This window comes from Pantherophis guttatus, chromosome 13 (assembly GCF_059756535.1).
Source record: "Pantherophis guttatus breed Tessera chromosome 13, ASM5975653v1, whole genome shotgun sequence".
In the NCBI taxonomy this organism is placed as follows: Eukaryota; Metazoa; Chordata; class Lepidosauria; order Squamata; family Colubridae; genus Pantherophis; species Pantherophis guttatus.
Window position 1 is genome coordinate 20,542,940 of NC_142075.1, and position 23,519 is coordinate 20,566,458.

Sequence of the window (23,519 nt, forward strand, 5' to 3'; positions counted from 1 at the left end):
CTCCTCCTCCTCTTCCCACCCACCCCTCCCCTTCTTCCCTCTCCTCCCCCACCCCCAGCTTTTATTGACCCCCTCTCCCCCCCCCCAGCGTTGGGAGGGAGGACGATCTTTGCTCTCTCCGGGAGGGCTTAACGCTCCCCCCACCCCCAACCTTGGGACCCTGCCAGGGCAGAGTCCGACCCCCCCCCGCCTCCTCCTCCTCCTCCTCCTCCCCGCTGAACGCAGCCTCGACCGGCCGGATAAAGTTCCCTGCCGAGGCGGAGAGCAGTCGGGGCGATGGCGGCGGCCAACTTGGCCGTGGTGGTGCGGGCAGCCGGCGAGCTGTGCCTGGTAGGGCGGCTCTGTCTCCCCCGGGCCCGGCTGCAGGGAGGGAGGGAGGGAGGGAGGGAGGGGCGGGCAAGCGGCGGGCGCCTGCTTGGAGAAAGAAGCTGCGGTTCCGGAGAGGAGCTGCCCCCCCCTCCCCACTTTTGCAATGACATTGCAAAGGGCTGGCGTGGAAATCGGCCTGGCGCTGGGGAGGGGGGGGAGGGGGGGTGGGTGGGGTGGGGTGGGGGGTTTTGGGGGGGGCGGTCGCTTGGCTGGCTGCCCTGGCACGAGCAGCCCTCCCCCCGACCCAATTCAGCAGGGATCTGGGCGCCGGGAAGCTGGGGTCTTCTTGGGGGGGGGAGGTGGTGGTCTCTGGCCCCTGGGTCAGCCTGGGCTCGGGGCTTTTAGCCAAGGAGTGTCTGGAGTATTTGGGGTTAGGAGACCCTCCTGGTTTCATGCGAGAGACCCAGGAAAAAGGAAAAAGCGGTTGTTACTGAAATTGACTGGCTGTTTGTCAATGTCACTTTCTCTCTCTCTCTCTCTCTCTCTTCCTTTCCTTTCCTTTCCTCTTTCCCCTTTCCCCTTTTCTTTCCCTTCCCTTCCCTTTCCCCTTTTCTCTTTCCTCTCCTCTCCTTTCCCTTTCCTTTCCTCTTTCCTCTTTCCTCTTTCCCCATTCCCCTCTCCTCTCCTCTCCTCTCCTTTCCTTTCCTTTCCTTTCCTCTCCTCTCCTCTCCTCTCCTCTCCCTTTCCTTTCCTTCAATCTAACCTTCCCTTCCCTTCCCTTCCCTTCCCTTCCCTTCCCCTTTCCCCTTTCCCCTTTCCCCTTTTCTCTTTCCTCTCCTCTCCCTTCCTTTCCTTTCCTTTCCTTTCCTTTCCTTTCCTTTCCTTTCCTTTCCTTTCCTTTCCTTTCCTTTCCTTTCCTTTCCTTTCCTTCAATCTAACCTTCCTTTCCCTTCCCTTCCCTTCCCCTTTTCCCCTTTCCCCTTTTCTCTTTCCTCTCCTTCCCTTTCCCTTTCCTTTCATTAAAAGGCAGCTTTAAAATAAATCACCAAGAAGAATATTTCCCCCCCCCCTCCGCAGGTTTTCCCTTTCCCTGTCCACCCCTGTGCAAAAGGCTCTTACTGAACCACTGTGTCCTTCAGCAGATTAGATATTCCTGGGGTTATTATTTTTTTTTACCAGATGAAAAAAATCTGGGGGTGGAGGAGGCCCATTATTAATAATTTTATGGCGGTGATCTGGTTCCTACATATTGCTAAACCACGGTTGGTTTAAACATGGCTTCTCATCTCAGGTTGCCCTACAAAGCCATCACTCCCCCAAGTTTGCTATTTGACATCATATGAAAAGTAGACAATTGACACTCTGGCTTCATTTAAAGAATGCATCCTGTCTGCGTCTGGTTTGCAGAAAGCAAATGTTTGCCAAAACGTCATAAAAAGAAATTGCGTTTGTAAATTTCTGCTTTTAAAACTAGGGAGCAATCAGAGTTGGGGTTTTGCATCCGGATCTTAATGAAAAAGTCGTTTATTGGCAGTTGTGGAACATTGTTTTTTATTTGTTGAAAAGGGAAGGGCTTATCAATAAAAGAGCGAGATATCAAAATTCTTTTTTAAGAAAACCAAACCCATGGAATTACCATTTTTAAGAGGAAGCAAAATAAATAAATAAATGGGAAATTTGTCCCTGTTGTATGATTTGGTGGTTATTGAGATCTTCTCGTTGTGTGACATTTATCTGGTTCCAGAATCAAGACTCACAAGCTAATCATTAAACAGACTTAAGTATTTTATGGCCACAGCCGTTTAAGATATATTATCTCACCTTTCCCCAGTTAGTACAAAGTTATTATCTTTAAATAATGCCCATATCAGGCTTTATTTTCTCAGAGGATTTAAAATATAATTTTAATTTTAAAATATAATTTGTTTCTAAGTGGTGCTTGTGTTTGTGTTGATAGAAATAGTGGGGAATCCGATTTCAGCCTTTGTTGAATTAGGCAAAGGTATTATATATGGCATTGTTTCCGTTGAGCGCTTATTTTCTTTAGAAAGTGATGCACCATCGAAAGTGATGTGAAAAATGGACGAAATCTTTTCCCATTTCTCTTTGGACTTTTCCTACCCTCTCCCTTCACGATTGTAAATTATTTAGAGTTTTTTCCAAGGATTTACTCCTAAAAAGCTAAAAAACCCTAAACCCTAAAAAAAGAAAAGAAAAGAAAAGAAAAAAGAAGAAAAGAAAAGAAACCAATGCAATGCAATGCAAAGCAGTGCACCCCTATCCTTGGTAGAGAATAAATATTGGAATTTTAAGTTGTTGGCAAGCAAGGGAAGAGCAGGACATGAAATAAGACTGCAGGTTTTGTCTTATGAAAAGAAGTGAAAAGAAGGACCAGGGGTGACATGATAGCAGACTTCCAATATTTGTGGGGCTGCCACAAAGAAGAGGGAGTCAAGATATTCTCCAAAGCACCTGAGGGCAGGACAAGAAGCAACAGGTGGAAACTCATCAAGGAGAGAAGCAATTTAGAACTAAGGAGAAATTTCCTGACAGAACAATTAATCTTTGGAATGGCTTCTCTCCAGAGGTTATGGGTGCTCCAACACTGGAGTCTTTTAAGAAGAGATTAGACAACCATTTGTCTGAAATGGTATATAGATCTCTCCTGCTTAAGCAGCGGGTTGGACTCAAAGACCTCCAAGATCCCTTCCAACTCTGTTACTCTATTATTATTAGTCTTATTTGCATTTATCCTAGCCACCCCAATTCAATCGTGTCTAATTCTCAACACTTCCTGGACAAGTCCCTGCAGCTTTCTTGGCAAGGCTTCTCAGAAGTAGTTTGCCATTGACTTTTTCCTAGGGCTCAGAGAAAATGACTGGCCCAAGGCCATCCAGATGGCTTCCTCTAAGGCAGGACTGGAACTCACAATCTCCCTTAACTATGACACCAGTCTCTCTTTCTCTATTTGTAATTGCTCACCCATAAATCCTTTATAGAATTTACCTTTCTGCACACCAGCAATTCTACCAATGCTTTTTAATTTTTTAATATGAAAGAGGAAAAAAATGGGAAAGGAAGCCCTTTCATGTCCAAACAGAACTCCCCTTATCAAATTATTCAATTAAAACATTAACAGAAGTGTACAAATTAGAACAGGAACAGAACAGAACAACAGAATAGAATAGAATAGAATAGAATAGAATAGAATAGAATAGAATAGAATAGAATAGAATAGAATAGAGTAGAATTCTTGATTGGCCAAGTGTGATTGGACACACAAGGAATTTGTCTTCGGTGCATAAGCTCTCAGTGTACATAAAAATACATTCATCAATAATCATAAGATACAACACTTAGTGATAGTCATAGGATACTAAATAAGCAATCAAAATTATACTAGGAAACTAAATATAACAATATAAACTGTAAAGATACAAGCAAGAAGGTTATAGTCATAGGTAGAAGGAGATAGGTAATAGGAAGGATGAGAAGAATAATAGTAATACAGTCTTAATAAATAGTTTGACAATGTTGAGGGACTTAGTTGTTTAGCAGAGTGATGGCGTTCGGGGAAAAACTGTCCTTGTGTCTAGTTGTTCTGGTGTGCAGTGCTCTATAGCGTCGATTTGAGGGTAGGAGTTGAAACAGTTTATGTCCAGGATGTGAGGGGTCTGTAAATATTTTCACAGCCCCCTTTTTGACTAGTGGAGTATACAGGTCCTCAGTGGAAGGCAGGTTGGTAGCCATTGTTTTTTCTGCAATTCTAATTATCCTCTGAAGTCTCTGTCTGTCTTGTTGGGTTGCAGAGCCAAATCAGACAGTTATGGAAGTGCAGATGACAGACTCAATAATTCCTCTGTAGAATTATAGTAAACTAGTAGTATGTACAGTTTATACTTTTTAACTAGTTCCTCCAGGTGCGATCCTGGAAAGGAGCTTGTTTAATTGTAGAACGAGAAGCAAATTCTTCATAACCGTTGATTCTTGAATTGGCAAGGAATTTCCAGGGCAGACTAGCTGATTTAATTTTGGTATGAGCTGCATTAAAGTTTCGTCTGAACCTTCCCTAAAAATTTTTTTTCCTTCTTTCTTTCTTTCTTTCAGGAAAACAGACCTGTTCCTGAACCTGGTCCTAATGGTAAGTTGGGATATTCACTTTTTGGAATATCAGCATTTTATTTTCAACTGGTACGGTCAACGGGCATGTTGAAGGAAGGTGATGAATAGCTTTGGACGGTGAAGGTCGTGTTCCAGGGCACAGTTGTTACTAAACCGGTCTCATTTATTTGCCAGATTTTATCTTCACCCTGGTTTATTTATTAGGCATCCTGCATTATAAATATTGTTCAGTGAAATGTAAAAATCTGAAGCATTTGAGGGCTTCCCCAAGCTTGGTTGGGATTTTTTTTGCAGATGTTTCATTACGCAAATTGGGTAACATTATCAGTGCTAGGAATGAAATGTCTGCAAGAAAATAATGTAGCTCAGAGAGCACCAAGGACCCTTCATTTCAACCCTGAGCTATAAATAGTCTCCTTTAGTGGTAGGAGTGTCTTGGGATTCTATACCATACAAAGCATATAGAAAAAAAGAAGGCCAAAGAACATGAGAGAGGCTTAGAAGAAGACGAAGAGACAATATGAAAGAGATGCCTACAACAGCATCAAATAACCATGGTTGAGGCCACCAGAAATGCTAAGAACAGAACTTTGTATTTCCCTCGACACCCAAGTGGTAAAAGAGGAGGAGGAGGAGGAGGAGGAGATAAATATAAAGTTCATTGTCATTGTATGTATATACACAGTATACCCACATAACACCAACCCCAACACACATGACAATCCCCAAACACACCCCCACCCACCACAAACACACCCCTAAACCACCCAAACATCCACACAACAGATTAAGTAATGCTGTCCAACAGCTCACTGATGGTGGCTCTTTAGTTCATTGTTGAGGGCAATTATAGCTCTGGGATAAAAACTATTCAGAAGACGTCTGGTCCGAGTTTTAATTGTTCTGTATCTTCTGCCAGAAGGCAACAGTCCAAAAAGATTGTAAGCAGGATGGGAAGAGTCTCTGAGAATGTTATGCAACTTCTTCAAACAGTGAGATTCGAAGATGTCGCCCAGGACTGGTAGCTGGAGCCTGATGATATTCTGGACAGTTTTAATGATTCTTTGTGGAGCTTTTTTGTCCCACTACAGAGCCGCTCCCATACCATGCAAGAATACCATATGTCAGGACACTCTCAATGGTGCTACAATAGTAGGACAGAAGTAGATGCTGAGATAGATTTATTTTCCTGAGCATTCTCAGGAAGTACAGCCTCTTCTGTGCCTTCTTCACAAGCATCTCAGCATTCATAATCCAAGAGAGGTCCTCCGAGATATAAATACCCAGAAATTTAAAACTACCAACCCTCTCCACCTCCTCACTATTTATGTACAATGGTAAATGTACATCTCTCTTCCTCCTGAAGTCAATTATAAGTTCTTTAGTTTTTTTGGTGTGAAGAAGAAGGAGAAGGAGAAGGAGTAGGAAAAGGAGAAGAAGGAGGAGGAGGAGGGAATCCTTGGTGTTCTCTAAGCTTCGTTGTTTTCTTACAGATGTTTCATTACTCAACTTAGTGCTAGAAGGGAGTGGGATGTGCAGGGAGGAGGAGGAGGAGGAGGAGGAGGAGGAGAAGAAGAAGAAGAAAGAAGAAGGAGGAGGAGGAGGAAAAGGAGGAGGAGGAGGAGAATGTAGCCTTTCTTTAACAACAAAATATTGCAACTCCTCCCCCTTTTTCTAATCCAGTCCGTTAGGGAGATGTTTGTCTGAGCTGCTTCCAGATGTTACCTGGATGTCCTGAATTTTAAAAAAACGCCCCAGTCCCTTTTGCCTCCAGTCCCTTTTGCCAGCACCTCGATATGTCCATCAGGGTCATCTTATGTCTTCAACTCTACATATTTGTTTCTTTTTATCATTGTGATAAAATTGCCCCAGCTCTGGATGCCAAAGAACTGGATGAAAGGTTCAGCTAGGAAACCACTTGCCTGGAGGAGTCTTAGCAGCTTACATCGGTGTGAACCGACAAAGCATGGCCTGAAGTGATTAGTCTTGGTGCAGGTATTGCAAAACCATGTGACTCTTGTACACGATGGGCTTTCCAATTTCCTTGATTATGTCTCTATGCCCACTCAGTGTCCGGTAAATTGGAGTTGCCCCAGGGTCATCAGTTCTGCAAGAAATAGGACACAGGTGGATTTTAGGGCATGCTTTTATAGGTAACGTGAGCCAAAAAAAATATCTTCTAAACCATGTATTTGCTCGTGACTGATAATTCTATCTCTGCAATGTTCTGTCAATGTCCTGCAAGACTTAAGGACGAGAACAGTCAACAGTTTCTCCATATTTATTTATTTTTTTAAAAAAAGTTTTTTATTTTATTTTATTTTTTTTACAAACATATCAGTGCGTAAACAGTGTGACGCCTGGGTGTCATACATTCTAATACAAATAAAGTTAATAGCATTAGTCATAGTTGTTGCTTTCAATCCATCTAATATATTTCTAATAGCGATATGAAGTTGCATTCTATCCTTATTCAATTATTCCATGTTTTCTCTTATTATTACTACTCTTGTTATATTCTAATGCAAATAAAGCTAATAGCATTAGTCATAGTTATTATTTTCAATCCAATATATATTTCAAATAGCGATACATATTTATATGAAGTTGCAATGTTTCATTATTCAATTATTCTGTTTTCTCTTATTATTACTCTAATCATATAAAAATGTCAACAGGTTCTTAATTTATTAAGATATATTCTGATAGCTTTGTAAATATGTCACCCTTTTGCTATTTTCTTGGAACTGGATTGGATCCGGGCTCATTCTTTCAATAGACTCTTGAGATTTAAGGAAAAGAAGGACTAGGGGAGACATGATAGCAGTGTTTCAATATCTCAGGGGCTGCCCCAAAGAAGAGGGAGTCGAGCTATTCTCCAAAGCACCTGAGGGCAGAACAAGAAGCAATGGGTGGGAACTAACCAAGGAGAGAAGCAACTTAGAACTAAGGAGAAATTTCCTGACAGTTAGAACAAATTAATCAGTGGAACAACTTGCCTCCAGTTCACTACCACAATCTGTAAATGAATGCAAGTTGAGTTTTCTTGGTCTCACACTCTTGTGTTTTTGATATAGGTAGTCCTTAATTTGCAATTGTTTGCAACAGAACAACTGTGGAAAGTTACACTTGACTCTCCTTGGGTCAAATTTATGACCTGGATTTGAAGTTCCGATGGTTGGATCCCCTGGTCATGTGACTGAACTTCAGGTGCTTGGTAGCACAACTAAATTAATGGCTTTTTTGTAGTGTCTCGTGGCCATGTGACCGGATTGTACAATGGTTTTGCTGAAAACTAGCCCTTCTGGTTTTGGGCAAAACTGCACACAGCAAACCACTGGTTTCTTAATGCTCTTTTAAAAAAATCAAGTTGATCATGTGATTGACCAATTTTGCAACCTCACGACTTGCAGGCTCCACTGCAGTCATAAATCGAGGACTACCTGCATTGTTATTTGGGCTTTTAGCTCTTCAGTTTTTAATCTCATTTACATAAATAGGGCATGTCAATCATAGCGATGCATGGATCCATATTTACTTAAAGGGATTTAGATGAACCAATCAGTCACATTTCTGTTGCTTCTAAAGTCTGCACCTCTTTAGAGTGTATGTAACGTTGATTTCTCTCTCTGATTCCACTCTTTCGTAACAGAAGTGCTTTTGAAAATGCACTCCGTGGGAATCTGTGGGTCTGACGTCCACTACTGGCAACATGGGCGAATTGGAAATTTTGTGGTGAAATCTCCAATGGTGCTGGGCCACGAAGCTTCAGGAACCGTTGTTAAAGTAGGGTCTTCAGTAACCGAGTTAAAGAAAGGTGAGCTGAAGCTGTTCTCAAGTCACCTCCATCTTTCCTCTTAGTAGCTGATGAGTAAGGATTGAACAGCATGTACAAACACCTGGAGGTAGGGACTTCCAGCTCCATCTCAATTGCTATGGATTTGGGACAAATATAATCGAATTGTTGGCTTTAGGACCAAAATCAGCTGGAAAAAATAGTGGAATCAAGAAAAACAATAGTTTTATTTTGGGCAGATTTATTTATTTATTTTCTGTGATGGCTGTGCCAGACTCTCTCTTGTCCCTTTCTCTACAATCCCTCCCTCTGTCCCTGAACTTCTAAACCACTCCACAAAGTATTATTTGGCCTTTGACTTAAAAAAAAAGTTGGGCAACCACGATTTGTAGAAATGTTTATATACTGCTTTTAGATCCAGCCTCTCTTTCATTAATGCAGTAGAGCCATCTGTCTTCTATCTGTCTCCTAATATCTTTTGTGTAAAATGTGACAGATCCTCACAGAGCAGAGATTTTCAAAGATCTGCCTTATCGGGTTGGAACTGAGGGGAACTTAATGCTAGAACGACATGATTTTGTGGGGCCTAGCAAATCCAGAAGTTTCTAAATTATATCTCGTCCTCTTCTGAGTAGGTAAATTCTTGTCATTTGATTCTTACCTCAGCTTGAATGTCTGTAATATGACTGGGCTGCTCTAATGATTACAAGAAAAGCTCTAGGGCTTTTAGGTTTCATCAGCTTTCAGGTGATAAATATTTAATATTAATACTTAATAATAAGTATTTCAGAGTATCTGTTTAGAGTTAAATAATGCGAATGGGTCTCCTAGATACGCAAATCTCTTTAGTGGGTAATTTCCCCCCCCTGCTTTCTCTCCTTCTTACATCCTTGTGGTCTCGCAGGTGATCGGGTAGCTATTGAGCCTGGTGTTCCTCGAGAAATCGACGAATTCTGCAAGATTGGACGTTACAACCTCTCTCCGACCCTTTTCTTCTGTGCAACCCCTCCTGACGATGGGAACTTGTGCCGATATTACAAACACAATGCCAACTTTTGCTACAAGTGAGTTTTGGGAGAAACCATATCATGAAGCTAACCAATCCAGAACAATAATGTAGGGTTTTTCCTGGGTTTAATTGACTTTGAGCAGTGTAAGGTAAAGGTAAAGGTTCCCTTTGCACATATGTGCTGGTCGTTCCCGACTCTAGGGGGCAGTGCTCATCTCCGTTTCAAAGCCGAAGAGCCAGCGCTGACCGAAGACGTCTCTGTGGTCATGTGGCCGGCATGACTAAATGCCAAAGGCACATGGAGCGCTGTTACTTTCCCACCAAAGGTGGTCCCTATTTTTCTACTTGCATTTTTTACCTGCTTTCAAACGGCTAGGTTGGCAGAAGCTGGGACAAGTCACGGGAGCTCACCCTGTTATGCGGCGCTAGGGATTCGAACTGCTGAACTGCCGACCTTTCAATCAGCAAGCTCAGTGTCTTAGCCACTGAGCCACCACGTCCCCCTTGAGCAGTGTGAAGTTCTCTAAATGTGCAACTTGGGGTTACGAACAGGCAGACTCTCAACCATATAATTGAAATTGAAACCCTAAATCACCCTAAATCACAACACACAGCCATAGATAAATTGGGAATCTTTAGCATTCAAAACCAAAGAATTAGCCCATGAATCTGAGATCTTTACAAGCAAAGCAAATGTTCTTTTTAAATCACAGCCCTTCCTTTCCCTAATGGATAGACATAGCACTATTCCAATTTTCTGCTCAAATCACTGGTTTTTTTTCCCCCTTGGATCATTTCAGTGGTCTGGAAAGAAAGAAAAAAAAAACCAAATTTAATCATAAGATAGTAAGAGTTTTTATGCATATTTCTAAAGTGTTCAAAACCAGCAGGCTGTAAAATTTAGGGATTAACTAACACGAGAAGTAAAATACTTACTTAGTTTTGCAGGGGATGGAGAATTTAAAAATGATCACAAATATTTATTTATTGAAAATTATTTATTGAAATTTATTGTTTATATGGCTGCTACATCCCACAGCAATGTCCCTGGGAAGTGCACAACGATTAAAGCGAACAATTAAAAAACAACACTCGTTCATTAAGGCGTGTTTTGAGTTCACGGAAATAATTCTGACCACAACCAATCAACCCGTAGAGCTAACTCAGTCTTCTGCTCTGATGCTTGGGATAATAGGTATGGATAAGTTTCAGATATAACTGAGAGATTAGTCATGAAGAAGCAAAGAAACTCCTATAAAGGAGAATATTTGTAGCTCAGTCTTGAAATGAAGGGTTCATAGTGCTCTCTGAGCTTGCCTGTTTCATTACCCTAACTACCGTATTTTTCAGAGTATAAGACGCACCTTTTTCTCCCCTAAAAGGGGGTGAAAATTTAGGTGTGTTTTATACACCGAATGTAGCCCCGCCCACCCACTGTCCCCCACCCTTTGGCCTCTGCCCCCCAGCAGTTTACCTCCTTGCAGCAAGCAGCAAGAAGAAACAGCTCCTTTCAGCTTTAACACAGCCTAATTAACACAAGTCGATTGGATAGGCCTCCCGACTCTCAGCTGTTTTGTTCTCAGCTGTTTTGCGCCAGCCTCTGCTGCTTACTGCATGGAGGTAAATTGCTGGGAGCAGATTTTGTTCCTTGTGCTAATTAAGCTATACTGAAAACGAAAATGAAAGTAAAGCAGGCTGTTTGCTGCAAAGAAGCAAAATTGCTGGGCGGCAGAGGCAGATTTCTTTTTCTTCTTTTCCTCACCAAAAAAGATAGGTGCTTCTTATAGTCCAGTGCATCTTATACTCTGAAAAATACGGTAGGTTAACATCATCAGACTGATGATATTACCTAGTTGGGTAAGGAAACGCCTGCAAGAAAACAAGCAAGCTCAGAGAGCACCAAAGAAACTCCTTCTCAAAAACGCATTTTTATAATTCTGTGAGAGGCAGCAAGAGAATATTATTAAATATCCCCTTTCCACCGTTAACCCTTTTCCTCTGCGGTTCTTAATAATTCTTTGAAAGTTGTAATAATTTTTGAATATTTTTTGAACTTGGAATGATTTTTGAATTCTTTGCATATTTTAATCATTCATTGATTTTTTTCCCCTCCCTCCAATATTGTCTAGAGCAGTGATGGCTAATCTTTTTGCTATCGTGTGCCAAAAGTGGGAGGAGCGCAGGGGGTCATGCACCCATAATTCAGTGCACCCCATCCCCCTGAACTCCCCCCATGTTTGACACATAATGGCCTGGTGGGCCCAGTAGGCCTGCTTTTCGCCCTCCCCGGGCTCCAGAGCCTTTCTAGGCGCCTGGGGAGGGTGAAAACAGCCTTCCCCAAACCCCTGGAAACCCTCTGGATGCCAGAAACAGCCTGTTTCCCAACTTCCGATGGGTCTGGAAAGCCTGAAAATCAGTTGGCCAGTGGCGCCGGACCTGAGCTAGGGCAATGCTTGTGTGCCCACTGATATGGCTCCGCGTGCCACCCGTGGCACGTGTACCATAGGTTCACCATCACGGGTGTAGAGTTTTATTTTCTGGGCTCCAAAGTCCTGTGGCAAGTAAAGGGGACTTTCCCCATCTGTAAGTTAAGAGATTGGGAGTTGCCAGCAAGACAAAAAGATTGGGTACCTGTTTTCTTGTTATGTTTTCCAAGGAACAGTTTTCAGACGCTGGAGTCTGCACTAAAGATTAAGACTCCTCTTAAAATAGCAGAACTCTTGTGCATGCCAACAGCAACGCCCTCAGGCAGTTGGGACTGGCTGATCTAAAAGCACGATAATGCCAGCAAGATTAACTGCAGCTTTGAAATAAAGGAAGTAACAGTCTTACTCCACACCATTTATTGGCAGAACCTCTTGTGGTGGAGAGTTTTGAAGAAGTAATTGTATATGTCAGTTTCAGAAGGCTTAAACGATTGGCCTGAAATTCATCCTTTTTCAGAGGAGGTTAAAAAAACCTCTAATTACTGCTAATCAGTTACAGGATGAAGGACCGTCACTCAATGGCCTTTGACATGCTTACCTAGAAAAAAAAAATACATTACATTACATTATATTAGAATATTAGAATAACAGACTTGGAAGGGACTTCGGACGTCTTCTAGTCCAAGGCAGGACACCCTATTCCACTTCAGACAAATGGTTATCCAACGTCTTCTTAAAAACTTCCAGTGTTGGAGCATTCACAACTTTTGGAGGCAAGTTGTTCCACTGATTAATTGATCTCTCTCTATATAATGTTCTATAGATACATTATTATGAATTATCCTAAAAATGCGAGTTCCAGGTATAGTTATAGAAGAGGCGATAGACATCACGATCTCCGGAACGTTTAAAAGTTTAAAATTTTTTATTTTAAAACTTGTGCTAAGCTTTCGTTCCGGAGATCGTGATGTCTATCGCCTCTTCTATACATTATTATATATTCGCCTCTTCTATACATTATTATATATTCGTTTTCTTTTCGTAGGCCTTTATGTGTATTTCTCTTTAGCCAGGTTCTTCCTATGTAAACCAAGATTTTTATGTAGCCCTAATTCAGTGAAATCACAATCCACTAGTTTCTAGTCTTTTTTTTTTCTGGCAGCCAGCAAGCACTGGGCAGCAGAGTTTCACCCCTGCTTTAGCATCTTGGGTTTGTGCTTAATTTATGTTAAGCCATTGTTCTTAGGTTTTTAATGTTTATGCTTTGGAGATTTGGAGATTGGTTAATCCTGACGGGGGGGAAGGTTTTGGGGATGCTTTCTATGTGTGATTTTCACGCCTATTGCCTCAGATCTTACTTTCCTTTGGTTGCATTCAGATGACACTCTGACACTTTGGTTTCTGCTTTACAGACACTAATGGAAGTTCTTTGGTCTGTTTGGTCTCCTTGCAGACTTCCAGACAACGTCACCTTTGAGGAAGGCGCTCTTGTAGAACCTCTTTCAGTTGCAATTCATGCCTGTAGAAGAGCCGAGGTGACCCTGGGTAGCAAAATCTTCATTTGTGGTGCTGGTATGGAAAACTTCGGCGTCTCTTTGATTTTTCTAAAACTGATGTATTTATATTAGTCCCAATGGATGCTTCTTCCCAGACACCAAAATAGCTTCCATCATCTTCATATCTGAATTGGGGGCCACTTCAGATGTGGCATCCACAGTTCTCTTCCCAAAAGGTTCACCTGTGATTCTGTCATTGCTTTTTTAAAACAAAGCAAAAACCATGTTTATTGTGGCGCTTTTATTGTTTCCCACCGGTGCTCTTTTTATAATGTAGTTTTATCCAGGGGTGAAATGCTACCGTTTGGGCAAACCGGTAGTAATAAAAGCTACCGGTTCGGGCGAACCGGTAGAAAAAATAAGCTACCGAACCCTGTATTTCCGAAGATCAGCTGTGTCGTGCGATTTATATTCGATTTATATTTATATTTCCTGCTTTCTAGTGAATCTAAATCATGCGGCACAGCTGTTCCCCTCCCCTTGCTGTTCTACTTACCTTCAAAAGGCTCCTTTTCCCATGCGCAGAGGGCATCTGGTGTGCACTGCGCACATGTTCGTGCAGCATGTTTTTGGTGTGCACTGTGCGTGCGCACACAGTGTGCATTTGGCCTGCACTGCGCATGCGTGCAGAGCGTGCATTTGGCATGCGTGCACAGCATGTGTTTGGCACACACTGTGTATGCACTCACACACGGTGTGCATTTGGTGCGCACCATACATTCACGGGGAGCGAAGTGGTGGTAACCCGCGGAGGATTTCACCACTGGCTTTATCGTTTAAAAAAGAAAGATGTTCCTTAGAAGAGCCCGTTGGCCATCAAACTCTGTGCAATAAATAACCAGACTTCGTTTTGATGTTCCCCATCTCTCTGTCTTCTTAGGACCCATTGGGCTCGTGAATTTGATTATTGCTAAGGCGATGGGAGCTGCGCAAGTGGTGATTAGCGGTAAGATCAATTTACAAACTGAATGTCTAATTTTTTGTGTCTGTGTTTGCAGTTCAGCTTTCCAAGTTTACATGAGATAAAGGACTAGTGTTGCCTGGGTAAATACAGAGCTGTTAAATTTATTTATTTTATTTATTGGTTCGATTTATATGCCGCCCTTCTCCGGAGACTCAGAGTAATGTGAGCAATAGCCTTCATACTTTTGTATATACCTACTTAGTAGGGCTTTCGGCCCCCCCTAAGTGGTGTTCTTTTTTATACAAAGTCAGCTTATTGCCCCCACAATCCGGGTCCTCGTTTTACCTACCTCGGAAGGATGGAAGGCTGAGTCCACCTTGAGCCTGGTGAGATTTGAACTCGCAGTAATTGCAGGCAGCTGGCAATGGGACAAAGGAAGAAATATTATTCAAGGCATGAGGCAAATCTAGCAAGCTTCAAGTTTTTTCTTCTTCTAAACCTTAATGGTGTCTTTTGCATCGATCATGAAGAACGACTGTTCAATATAAGTCTAATATGACTCTCTGTGAGTCCACAGACACATCTGTAAAGTCGTCTTGTCATCTTCTGGGATGTGTTTTTGGCTTCCCAATCAAAATCGCCACTCGGAGATTTCTTGATGGACTTCTCAAACAAATATAAACCAGGCTGATCTTGCTCTAGGTTTAGAGATCATCAGAGATTGGCTCGGTCCCACTATATAGTTGGGCACTTTGAATATTGTTCCCTTGGAGGCAGTGATGAAATGCAAAATTTTTTGCTACTGGTTCTGTAGGAACCAGTATGGTGGGCGTGGCTTGGTGGTGGTTGGTCATGTGACTGGATGGGCGTGACCAACATTTTTTTTTTTTACTTTTTAAAGCATTTTTTACTACCTATTCACCTGAACCGGTAGTAGTAAAATGCTTTTAAAAAGTAAAAAAAAAAAATGTTCCGAAGATTGCGGTGCACAGCTGATTGACAATCAGCAGTACCGAGCGATCGTCAGAACCTTTTTTTAAACTTTTTTTAAAGCATTTTTTAAACTACCTATTTGCCCGAACCGGTAGTAAAAAAATGCTTTAAAAAAGTTAAAAAAAAGTTTCCAATGATCGCGCGGCACAGCTGTGATCGTCAGAACCTTTTTTAAAAACCCTTTTTAAAAGCATTTTTTAAACTACTTATTTGCCCGAACCGGTAGTTTTTATCACTACCAGTTCGCCCAAACTGGAGTGAACTGGTAGCATTTCACCCCTGATAGAAGGCACTTCATGGATTCTCCATCATATACCCACTTCCAGGTGACTATGGGAAAACAAAATGATGCTACTGTACAAGATACAGCAATGTCTCCAATCTTAGCAAGTTTAGGATGGGTGGACTTCAACGCTCAGAATTCCCCAGCCAACATGGGGAGTTACTTTATTTTGCTTTTCCTGAATTCTGCTAGCCTTCCGAGATCTTCTCCCACCTTCTCAGCATTTCTTGGCCTTCTGAATGTTTTCATGGCAGAGCCGAGAGTTTTAACTACCTTGGGAAAGTGTTTTTGGGTAAACACTTTAAAGACGATCCCTAAAATTCTGTTACAGTACATAACCAACTTATCCTAGCTTATGGACTTCTGCAGAATTGAAGTGTGTTTAAGATATGGGACTTGCTTTTAATTCTTTCTAAATGTAAATGAAACCGAATTTGACCTTTGTTTTACTTCTGCTTGATTCTGGAGCCTGGCCTTCCCTTGTCAATCAACATTTGCTTTGAAAATGTTGCGTAGCCCTGGATAAAAATCTATTTGTCGATGGCTTTGTTCGCTACTCACGTTAGGGGTTGTAGGAAAGTGAGTGTAAATAGAATAGCTTGGAATGCAAGAAAGAGAGTTGCTCTCTGACATCGGTCAAATGTATCCAAGGTAGGAACAATTAATCAGCAGGAAAGAATGCATTCTTTCAAACCGTGAACTTTTTTGAGAATTTGCAGCACCTTAAAGACTAACAGAGGAACTGCTGCTAAAAGTCACGCTAAATGAACTCTGAGATACAAGGGTCCTTCAAAAGTCTTCTCCTTAAGTCATAACGTTGCTTATGCAGATCAAGTTCTGTTGGCTTAAGGCAGTGTTTCTCAACCTTGGAAGCTTGAAGATGGGTGGACTTCAACTCCCAGAATCCCCCAGCCAGCGCTGCTGGCTGGGGGATTCTGGGAGTTGAAGTCCACCCATCTTCAAGCTTCCAAGGTTGAGAAACACTGGCTTAAGGGCTTCATGAGCCACCCAGGGGTAGGTTCTACTTACCCAGAGAGCCTCCTCACCAGCTCCGCGGGCTGCTGGTAGACCACAACTGCCAACAGTTTCCAGGGATCCTGGAGAGACTCTAAAAGCCAAATGTTCTTAAATCTGGAGTGGACAACCTTCTATTGACCAGACTTCCTTCTATGCTTACTAGCAAGGAATGTTGGAAGCTGTTGTCCACAATGTCACGTCAAGCTTAGTTTCTTATCCTGTCCTAGAAGCACTTCAGAGAAGGAAAGCATGGCTGGTAGTGGGCCATCCTCAAAACTCTCGATTTGGTCATACCGAGAGGCGCCACTCCTCTCAGATAATAATTAAATTAACCTCTTGGGATCCTATTTATTTATTTATTTATTATTTATTTATTATTAAATTTCCATACCGCCCTTCTCCCTGAGGACTCAGGGCGGTGTACAGCCAAAATTAAAAAACATGCAGTACAAATATTAAAAAAAAACAATTAAAAGATATATAAATTTGGCCCAATTAAAACTCACTACCAATTAAAACATTTAAAAATTTCTTCTTAAGCCAGCCCGGCTTGCTTGAAAAAATGGGTTTTAAGGGCACGACGGAAGGCACTGAGGTCTTGGATTCTCCTTATCTCTGGGGGCAGCTGATTCCAGAGGGTAGGTGCCCCCACAGAGAAGGCCCTCCCCCTGGGGGTCACCAGCCTGCACTGTTTGGCGGATGGCACCCCGAGGAGGCCCTCTCTGTGGGAGCGCACGGGTCGATGGGAGGCCGTCGGTAGCAGCAGGCGGTCTCGAAGATAGCTAGGCCCTATGCCATGGAGCGCTTTAAAGGTGCTTTCATTTTTTTTTATGATGGCTATGATTTATTTTTTTTTTTGCTTTCTTTGCCTTTAGATTTGTCTGCTCCCCGACTGGAAAAAGCTAAAGAAATCGGGGCTGATTTCACCATCCAGGTTAAAGGGCAGAGCCCTGAGGTGCTGGCCAGTATGGTGGAAAGCTTGTTGGGGTGTATGCCAGACATCACCTTGGAATGCACTGGGGCCGAATCCTGCATCCAGACTGGAATCTACGTGAGTGTTTCATAGCTTAAAGGCATCAAGAATAATTTTTATCATGTACGAGATAACAGGTGTAAGTATAAACATGGACATGAACATAGGAAATGAGAACATAGGAAATAAATGGGGACAGTAGGACAGGGACGGTAGGCACGCTGGTGCACTTATGCACCAGAGGTGGGTTTAAGGAGGTTCTGACCAGTTCTGGAGAACCAGTAGCAGAAATTTTGAGTAGTTTGGAGAACCTAGTAGTAAAAATTCTGACTGGCCCCGCCCCCCATCTATTCCCTGCCTCCCAAGTCCCAGTTGATCGGGAGGAAATGGGGATTTTGCAGTATCCTTCCCCTGGATTGGGGAGGGAATGGAGATTTTACAGTATCCTTCCCCTGGATTGGGGAGGGAATGGAGATTTTACAGTATCCTTCCCCTGCCATGCCCACCAAGCCACACCCACAGAACCGGTAGTAAAAAAATTTGAAACCCACCACTGTTATGCATGCCCCTTTTACAGACCTCTTAGGAATGGGGTGAGGTCCACGGTAGACAGTTTAAGGTTGAAACTGTGGGGGTTTGAGGATGTAACAATGGAGTCCGGTAGAGCATTCCAGGCGTTGACCACTCTGTTGCTGAAGTTGTATTTTCTGCAATCGAGTTTGGAGCGGTTTACCTTGAGTTTGTATTTATTGTTTGCTCGTGTATTATTGAGGTTGAAGCTGAAGTAGTCATTGACAGGTAGGACGTTGTAGCAGATAATTTTATGTACTATGCTTAGGTCAGACCGTAGGCGGCGTAGTTCCAGGTTGTCCAGGCCCAAAATTTCGAGCCTGGTGGCATAAGGTATTCTGTTGCGAGCAGAGGAGTGGAGGAGTCCTCTCATGAAATACCTCTGGACTCGCTCGATTATATTAATGTCCGATATACAGTGCAGATTCCAGACAGACGAGCTGTATTCAAGAATTGGTCTGGCAAAGGTTTTGTATACCCTAGTTAGCAGTACAATGTTACCAGAGAAGAAGCTTCGCAAAATTAGGTTAACAACTCTTAATGCCTTTTTGGCAATTGATATTTTTGGCAATTGATAATTGAGAGACTTGATAGTTGGACTAGAAAACCTCCAAGGTCCCTTCAAACTCTTGTTATTCTATTCTATTCTGTTATTCCGTTATGACAGAGGGAAAGATAGTCCTGGCATGTTGGCTTCTGGAGAAGTTGGAAATGAACTTGGATCACCTTATTTCTTCTCAGGCAACCCGTTCTGGCGGGACTCTAATTTTGGTGGGCCTGGGCCCAGAAATGGTCAACTTGCCCATCGTGAACGCAGCGGTGCGTGAGGTGGACATCCGTGGGATATTTAGATACTGCAACACGTAAGTATTAATCATGGGTCTAGGGGGATTCTGGGAGTTGAAGTCCACCCATCTTCAAGCTACCAAGGTTGAGAAACACTGATCTAGAGGAACAAATAGAGATTTATTTTCCTCATACCTGGCCTGGGGGATGGGATGGGATGATGTTTTATTGATCTTGGACACTGAATCGAGGACTGTGAACTGTTCTAAGACTTTTGTCAACTGTATTTTTTAAAAATTAAAATCGAACAAAACATCAATCTTAGAAAGTTCTTGAAATCTGATCAGTTCGTCACTGTGCCGCACAAGGAAGACAAATAGGCTTTCATTGTGTAGCAGCTATTTTGTTTTGTCGTCAAAAAATGATGTGGCTGAAGAAATTCTATACCTAAATTATAATCGCTTTTATCAAGAGGGTGTGGACGAGTTTGAAACGGATAGAAAATATTGTACAATATAGATAATTTAGGTACAGAATGTTTGGTGCTTCATCTAAAACACAATTGCGCAAATGTCTGATACCTTGAACATAATTAAAAAGAGAGGGAAAAAAAATCTTAAAACGTGATTTAAATACAAATTTAATTCATTTAATTGATGTAATTTAAATACATTCAAATACATCATACTGGGTTTCCAGTTGTGACACTCTGAAATTTCCTGATTATTTTTGTTTTAACAGAACGCAATTGCGCGTAATCCTCGAATTACGACCGCAATTGAGCCCCAAATTTCTGTTGTTAAGTGAGACAGTGAGTTAAGTGTTCAGTGAGTTTTGCCCCATTTTACAACCTTTGTTGCCCGAGTTGTTAAGTGAATCACTGCAGTGTTTAAGATAGCAACCCAGCTGTTAAGTGAAAATTCGTTTGACTTTGACTTTGCTTGTCAAAAGTTTGTAAAAAGAGATCACACCGTCACTAGACACTGCAACCAATATGAGTCAGTTGCCAAGCGTCTGAATGTTGATCTCGTGATCGTGGGGATATGGCAGTGGTCGTAAGTGTGAAAAACGGTCATACCTCACTTTTTTCGGCTCCATTGTAACTCTGAACAGTTAGTAAATGATCTGTTGTACCTATATATTTGTATTTAGAAGGTGAAATCATCTTTGTTCTTTGATGGGTCTTGGAAATCTCTTTCTAAAAGTAATCCTCTGATCTGGTTAAATGAGAGAAACAGTGGTTAGAACTCCTAAAATTACAAGAGAAAGATTAATTTTATTATTAGAGTTGATTACTGTAACTTGAGACGTGGTGGCTCAGTGGCTAAGACGCTGATCTTATTGATCGAAAAGTCGACAGTTCAGCGGTTCGAATCCCTAGTGCCGCGTAACGGGGTGAGCTCCCGTTACTTGTCTCAGCTTCTGCCAACCTAGCAGTTCGAAAGCACGTCAAAAATGCAAGTAGAAAAATAGGGACCACCTTTGGTGGGAAGGTAACAGGATTCCGTGCACCTTTGGCGCAGGGGTGAAATCCAGCAGGTTCTGACAGGTTCTAGAGAACCGGTAGGATAAATTTTGAGCAGTTCGGAGAACCGGTAGCGGAAATTTTGAGTAGTTCGGAGAACCTACAAATACCACCTCTGGCTAGCTCCAGAGTGGGGTGGGAATGGAGATTTTGCAATATCCTTCCCCCAGGAGTGGGGAAGGAATGGAGATTTTGCAGTATCCTTCCCCTGCCATGCCCACCAAGCCACGCCCACAGAACCGGTAGTAAAAAAATTTGGATTTCATCACTGCTTTGACGTTGAGTCATGCCAGCCACGTGACCACGGAGATGTCTTCGCACAGCGCTGGCTCTTCAGCTTTGAAACAGAGATGAGCACCGCCCCCTAGAGTCAGAAACAACTAGCACATATGTGCGAGGGGAAACTTTACCTTTTACTGCAACTTAATTAATTTTGATTAGTATTAACAATTAATATGCATCAATATTCTGGGGGAAAAGCACTGTCATTATGAGATTACTATTAGAGAATACTATTATTATTACTACCATGATGAATATTCCTCAAAAGAATTGCAACTAGACAACACACTTGTCTATATGGATTTTGAACATGTTGCTCTTTCTATTTCTATTAATAAAATAATAATAATATTAATATTGTTTTTTTTTTAAAAAAATAATTCTTGCCACAATCAGCCATTCAAAATCTGGGTATGTGTACAATTCCCTTTTTTTTTTGTTTTTTTGGTCTTTTGCTTTCTTCGCAGGTGGCCCATGGCGATCGCGATGCTCGCATCGAAAAAAATCAACGTGCAGCCACTGGTGACTCACCGTTTCCCTTTGGAAAAGGCCATGGAAGCATTTGAGGCAACCAAGAAAGGGATCGGGATCAAAATTATGCTGAAATGTGACCCAAATGATCAGAATCCCTAAAAAAAAAAAAAACCCAAGTCATTGTATCCCATTCTACTTTCCTGTTAGGGAGAATTAAGTCCACGGAGAAGAAAATACAAACAAAGTGAATCAGAGCCTTAAACTGATGATAATGTCGAGCCCTCGTCAAGGAAACAAATGCTATGCAAATTATTTGGAAACTTGAACCTAAAAGGAAACCTTGAAGTCGGATGAATAAATGACCTCTGTCATGACAAGTGAAATGTGTCATTGGAACCAGTGCAGAACTGTAAAATTAGGTCTCCATGTTTAATGTTCGGCACAGCGCAGCTCTCTGGGTCTCTGAAAGGCATCGGGGGGAGGGAAGGATTTCCTAGGTGAGACGTCAAGGACTGAAGGTTCCAATTTGGCATTCTCAGGGATGTGTGTGGTCCATCAGGAGCCGTTCGGGATTTGAAAGAGCGTGTCCCTCGTGATTGTTCCGATCCACTTCTTGCAGACTTTGAAGCTGCTACACACTTTTTCCATCCGTTCAGAAGTTAGTATGAAGTTCTATCCAGACCAGTTTACATGAAGACATGGGTACCTACAAACTGGGAATTTTGGATTATAATCTTGTAAGATCGTCTAAAGTGTGAATGAATGGCACAGAAAGTAGGGCTATCAATTCTCCATCCCTTCTGAAGGAAACTTCCTTCCTTCCTTCCTTCCTTCCTTCCTTCCTTCCTTCCTTCCTTCCTTCCTTCCTTCCTTCCTTCCTTCCTTCCTTCTTTCCTTCCTTCATTCCTTCTCTCCCTTTCCCCCTAATCCTTCCTTTGCTCCCCCTCTAATCAATCCTTCCTTTCTTCCTTCCCTCCCTCTCCCCCTAATTCTCCCTTCGCTCCCCCTCTAATCCTTCCTTCCTTCCTTCCTTCCTTCCCTCTACCCCTAATTCTTACTTCGCTCCCCCTCTAATCTTTCCTTTCTTCCTTCTTTCCTTCCCTCTCTCCCTCTCCCCATAATCCTTCCTTTGCTCCCCCTCTAATCCTCCCTCCCCTCTCCCTCCCTCCCTCCCCTTCCTTTTCAGATACAAAGGTAAGGGATGCTAGAAACCTGCTGCAGTTCCATCCTCCTACCTCCGTATCTCCTGGAGACTCTTGAGGTCATGGGTTATTAGTTACCACTAGTTCCTTGAACAATGTCATTACTATACCTTTTCTAGCCCTCACTGCTTTATGGATGTTTATTTGTGCATGTATGTGGAAAGAGAATCCTGGTTGCTCCATTGCTCAGTTCCTCTGCAAATACAACTATTGTACCGGAACATCCTGGTTTTGTAACCCACAGGGATGGCTTTACCCCTCGCTGTTAGAACAAGAACCATTTCCTTGTAAAGCCATACCCCCCCCCTTGTGGGATGTAGACATGTGCCACAAAGACACAAAGCCACGCCTCCTTGGGGCATGTAGACAAGTGGTCCAGGTAGAGAACTTTAATTTGGAAGGGCAAGGTTCCTGTTGGACCATTGGCACCAGAGGTGGGATTTACTTACCTTCCCTACCGGTTTGCAAATGTGAGCGTGTGCTTGCTTGCGCTCGCTTTGCTCACATGTGCCACCTCTGCGCATGCGCAGTAGTCACACATTACGTCCGGGCGAGTGGGTGGAACTTCCCACGGTCGCCGCTACTGGTTCGCGCGAATCGTCTGAATCCCACCACTGATTGGCAGCCCTAAAGCCCAGGGTTTTCCCTAGGAGGCGAATATGGTAACCCCAGGGAGAACTTTCACTCACGAGGCCCTGGGGTGTTATGTTTGTTCTTCCTTAGTTCAAAATGACGTTACCTGAGCAAATAAAAGGAGAAAGTAACTTATGTTAAAGTCTGTTGAAATGGCTCAAAGTCTTTCACGGGTCGGTGACTCTGCAAGTTGATTCTGTGGCGTTCGGAAATTCAAGGAAATAAAATGCTTTTTCCCTCCCCCTACCACTTTATTCCTATTCTGGTCTCTTGTCATTTGAGGCGCTGTTTGCCTCTGTGTAAGGGTGGCGCGACAAGTTCAGCAGTATTTGATTGGATTTAATTTGATGTATTAGATTTCTGTACCGCCCTTCTCCCGAAGGACTCAGGGCGGTGTACAGCCATATTAAAACACATATAAATATACAAAATTTAAAACAATTTAAAATTGAATATATAAAAATTTGGCCCATAGATTAAAACACACATACACCCATTCTAAAATTCGTATTAGGCCAGGCCGGCTTGTTGGAACAAGAGGGTCTTCAAAGTGCGGGGAAAAGTACGCAGGTCGGGGATGAGACGAATCTCAAGGGGCAGCTCATTCCAGAGAGCTGCTGCCCCCACAGAGAAGGCTCTCCCCCTGGATGTCGCCAGTC

At 42.5% G+C, this 23,519-nt stretch overlaps 1 protein-coding gene across 1 annotated transcript; it reads left to right on the forward strand.

Annotated features, from left to right (window-relative positions):
- Positions 1–23,106, forward strand: SORD (sorbitol dehydrogenase). Its single transcript, XM_087878200.1, has 9 exons — positions 1–330; positions 4,417–4,450; positions 8,084–8,248; positions 9,132–9,291; positions 13,116–13,234; positions 14,099–14,164; positions 17,291–17,466; positions 18,700–18,821; positions 21,019–23,106. The coding sequence occupies exons 1-9, from the start codon at positions 277–279 to the stop codon at positions 21,182–21,184; spliced, it is 1,062 nt and encodes a 353-aa protein (XP_087734326.1). The 5' UTR covers positions 1–276; the 3' UTR covers positions 21,185–23,106.
- The last annotated feature ends 413 nt before the right edge of the window (positions 23,107–23,519 follow it).

Bases quoted from the DNA above. Each gene is read 5' to 3' on its own strand.
- SORD (XM_087878200.1), top strand. From the start codon at position 277: ATGGCGGCGGCCAACTTGGCCGTGGTGGTGCGGGCAGCCGGCGAGCTG. The intron at 4,451-8,083 runs GTAAGTTGGGAT...CTTTCGTAACAG, and splicing joins TCCTGAACCTGGTCCTAATG to AAGTGCTTTTGAAAATGCAC. The intron at 13,235-14,098 runs GTATGGAAAACT...CTGTCTTCTTAG, and splicing joins AATCTTCATTTGTGGTGCTG to GACCCATTGGGCTCGTGAAT.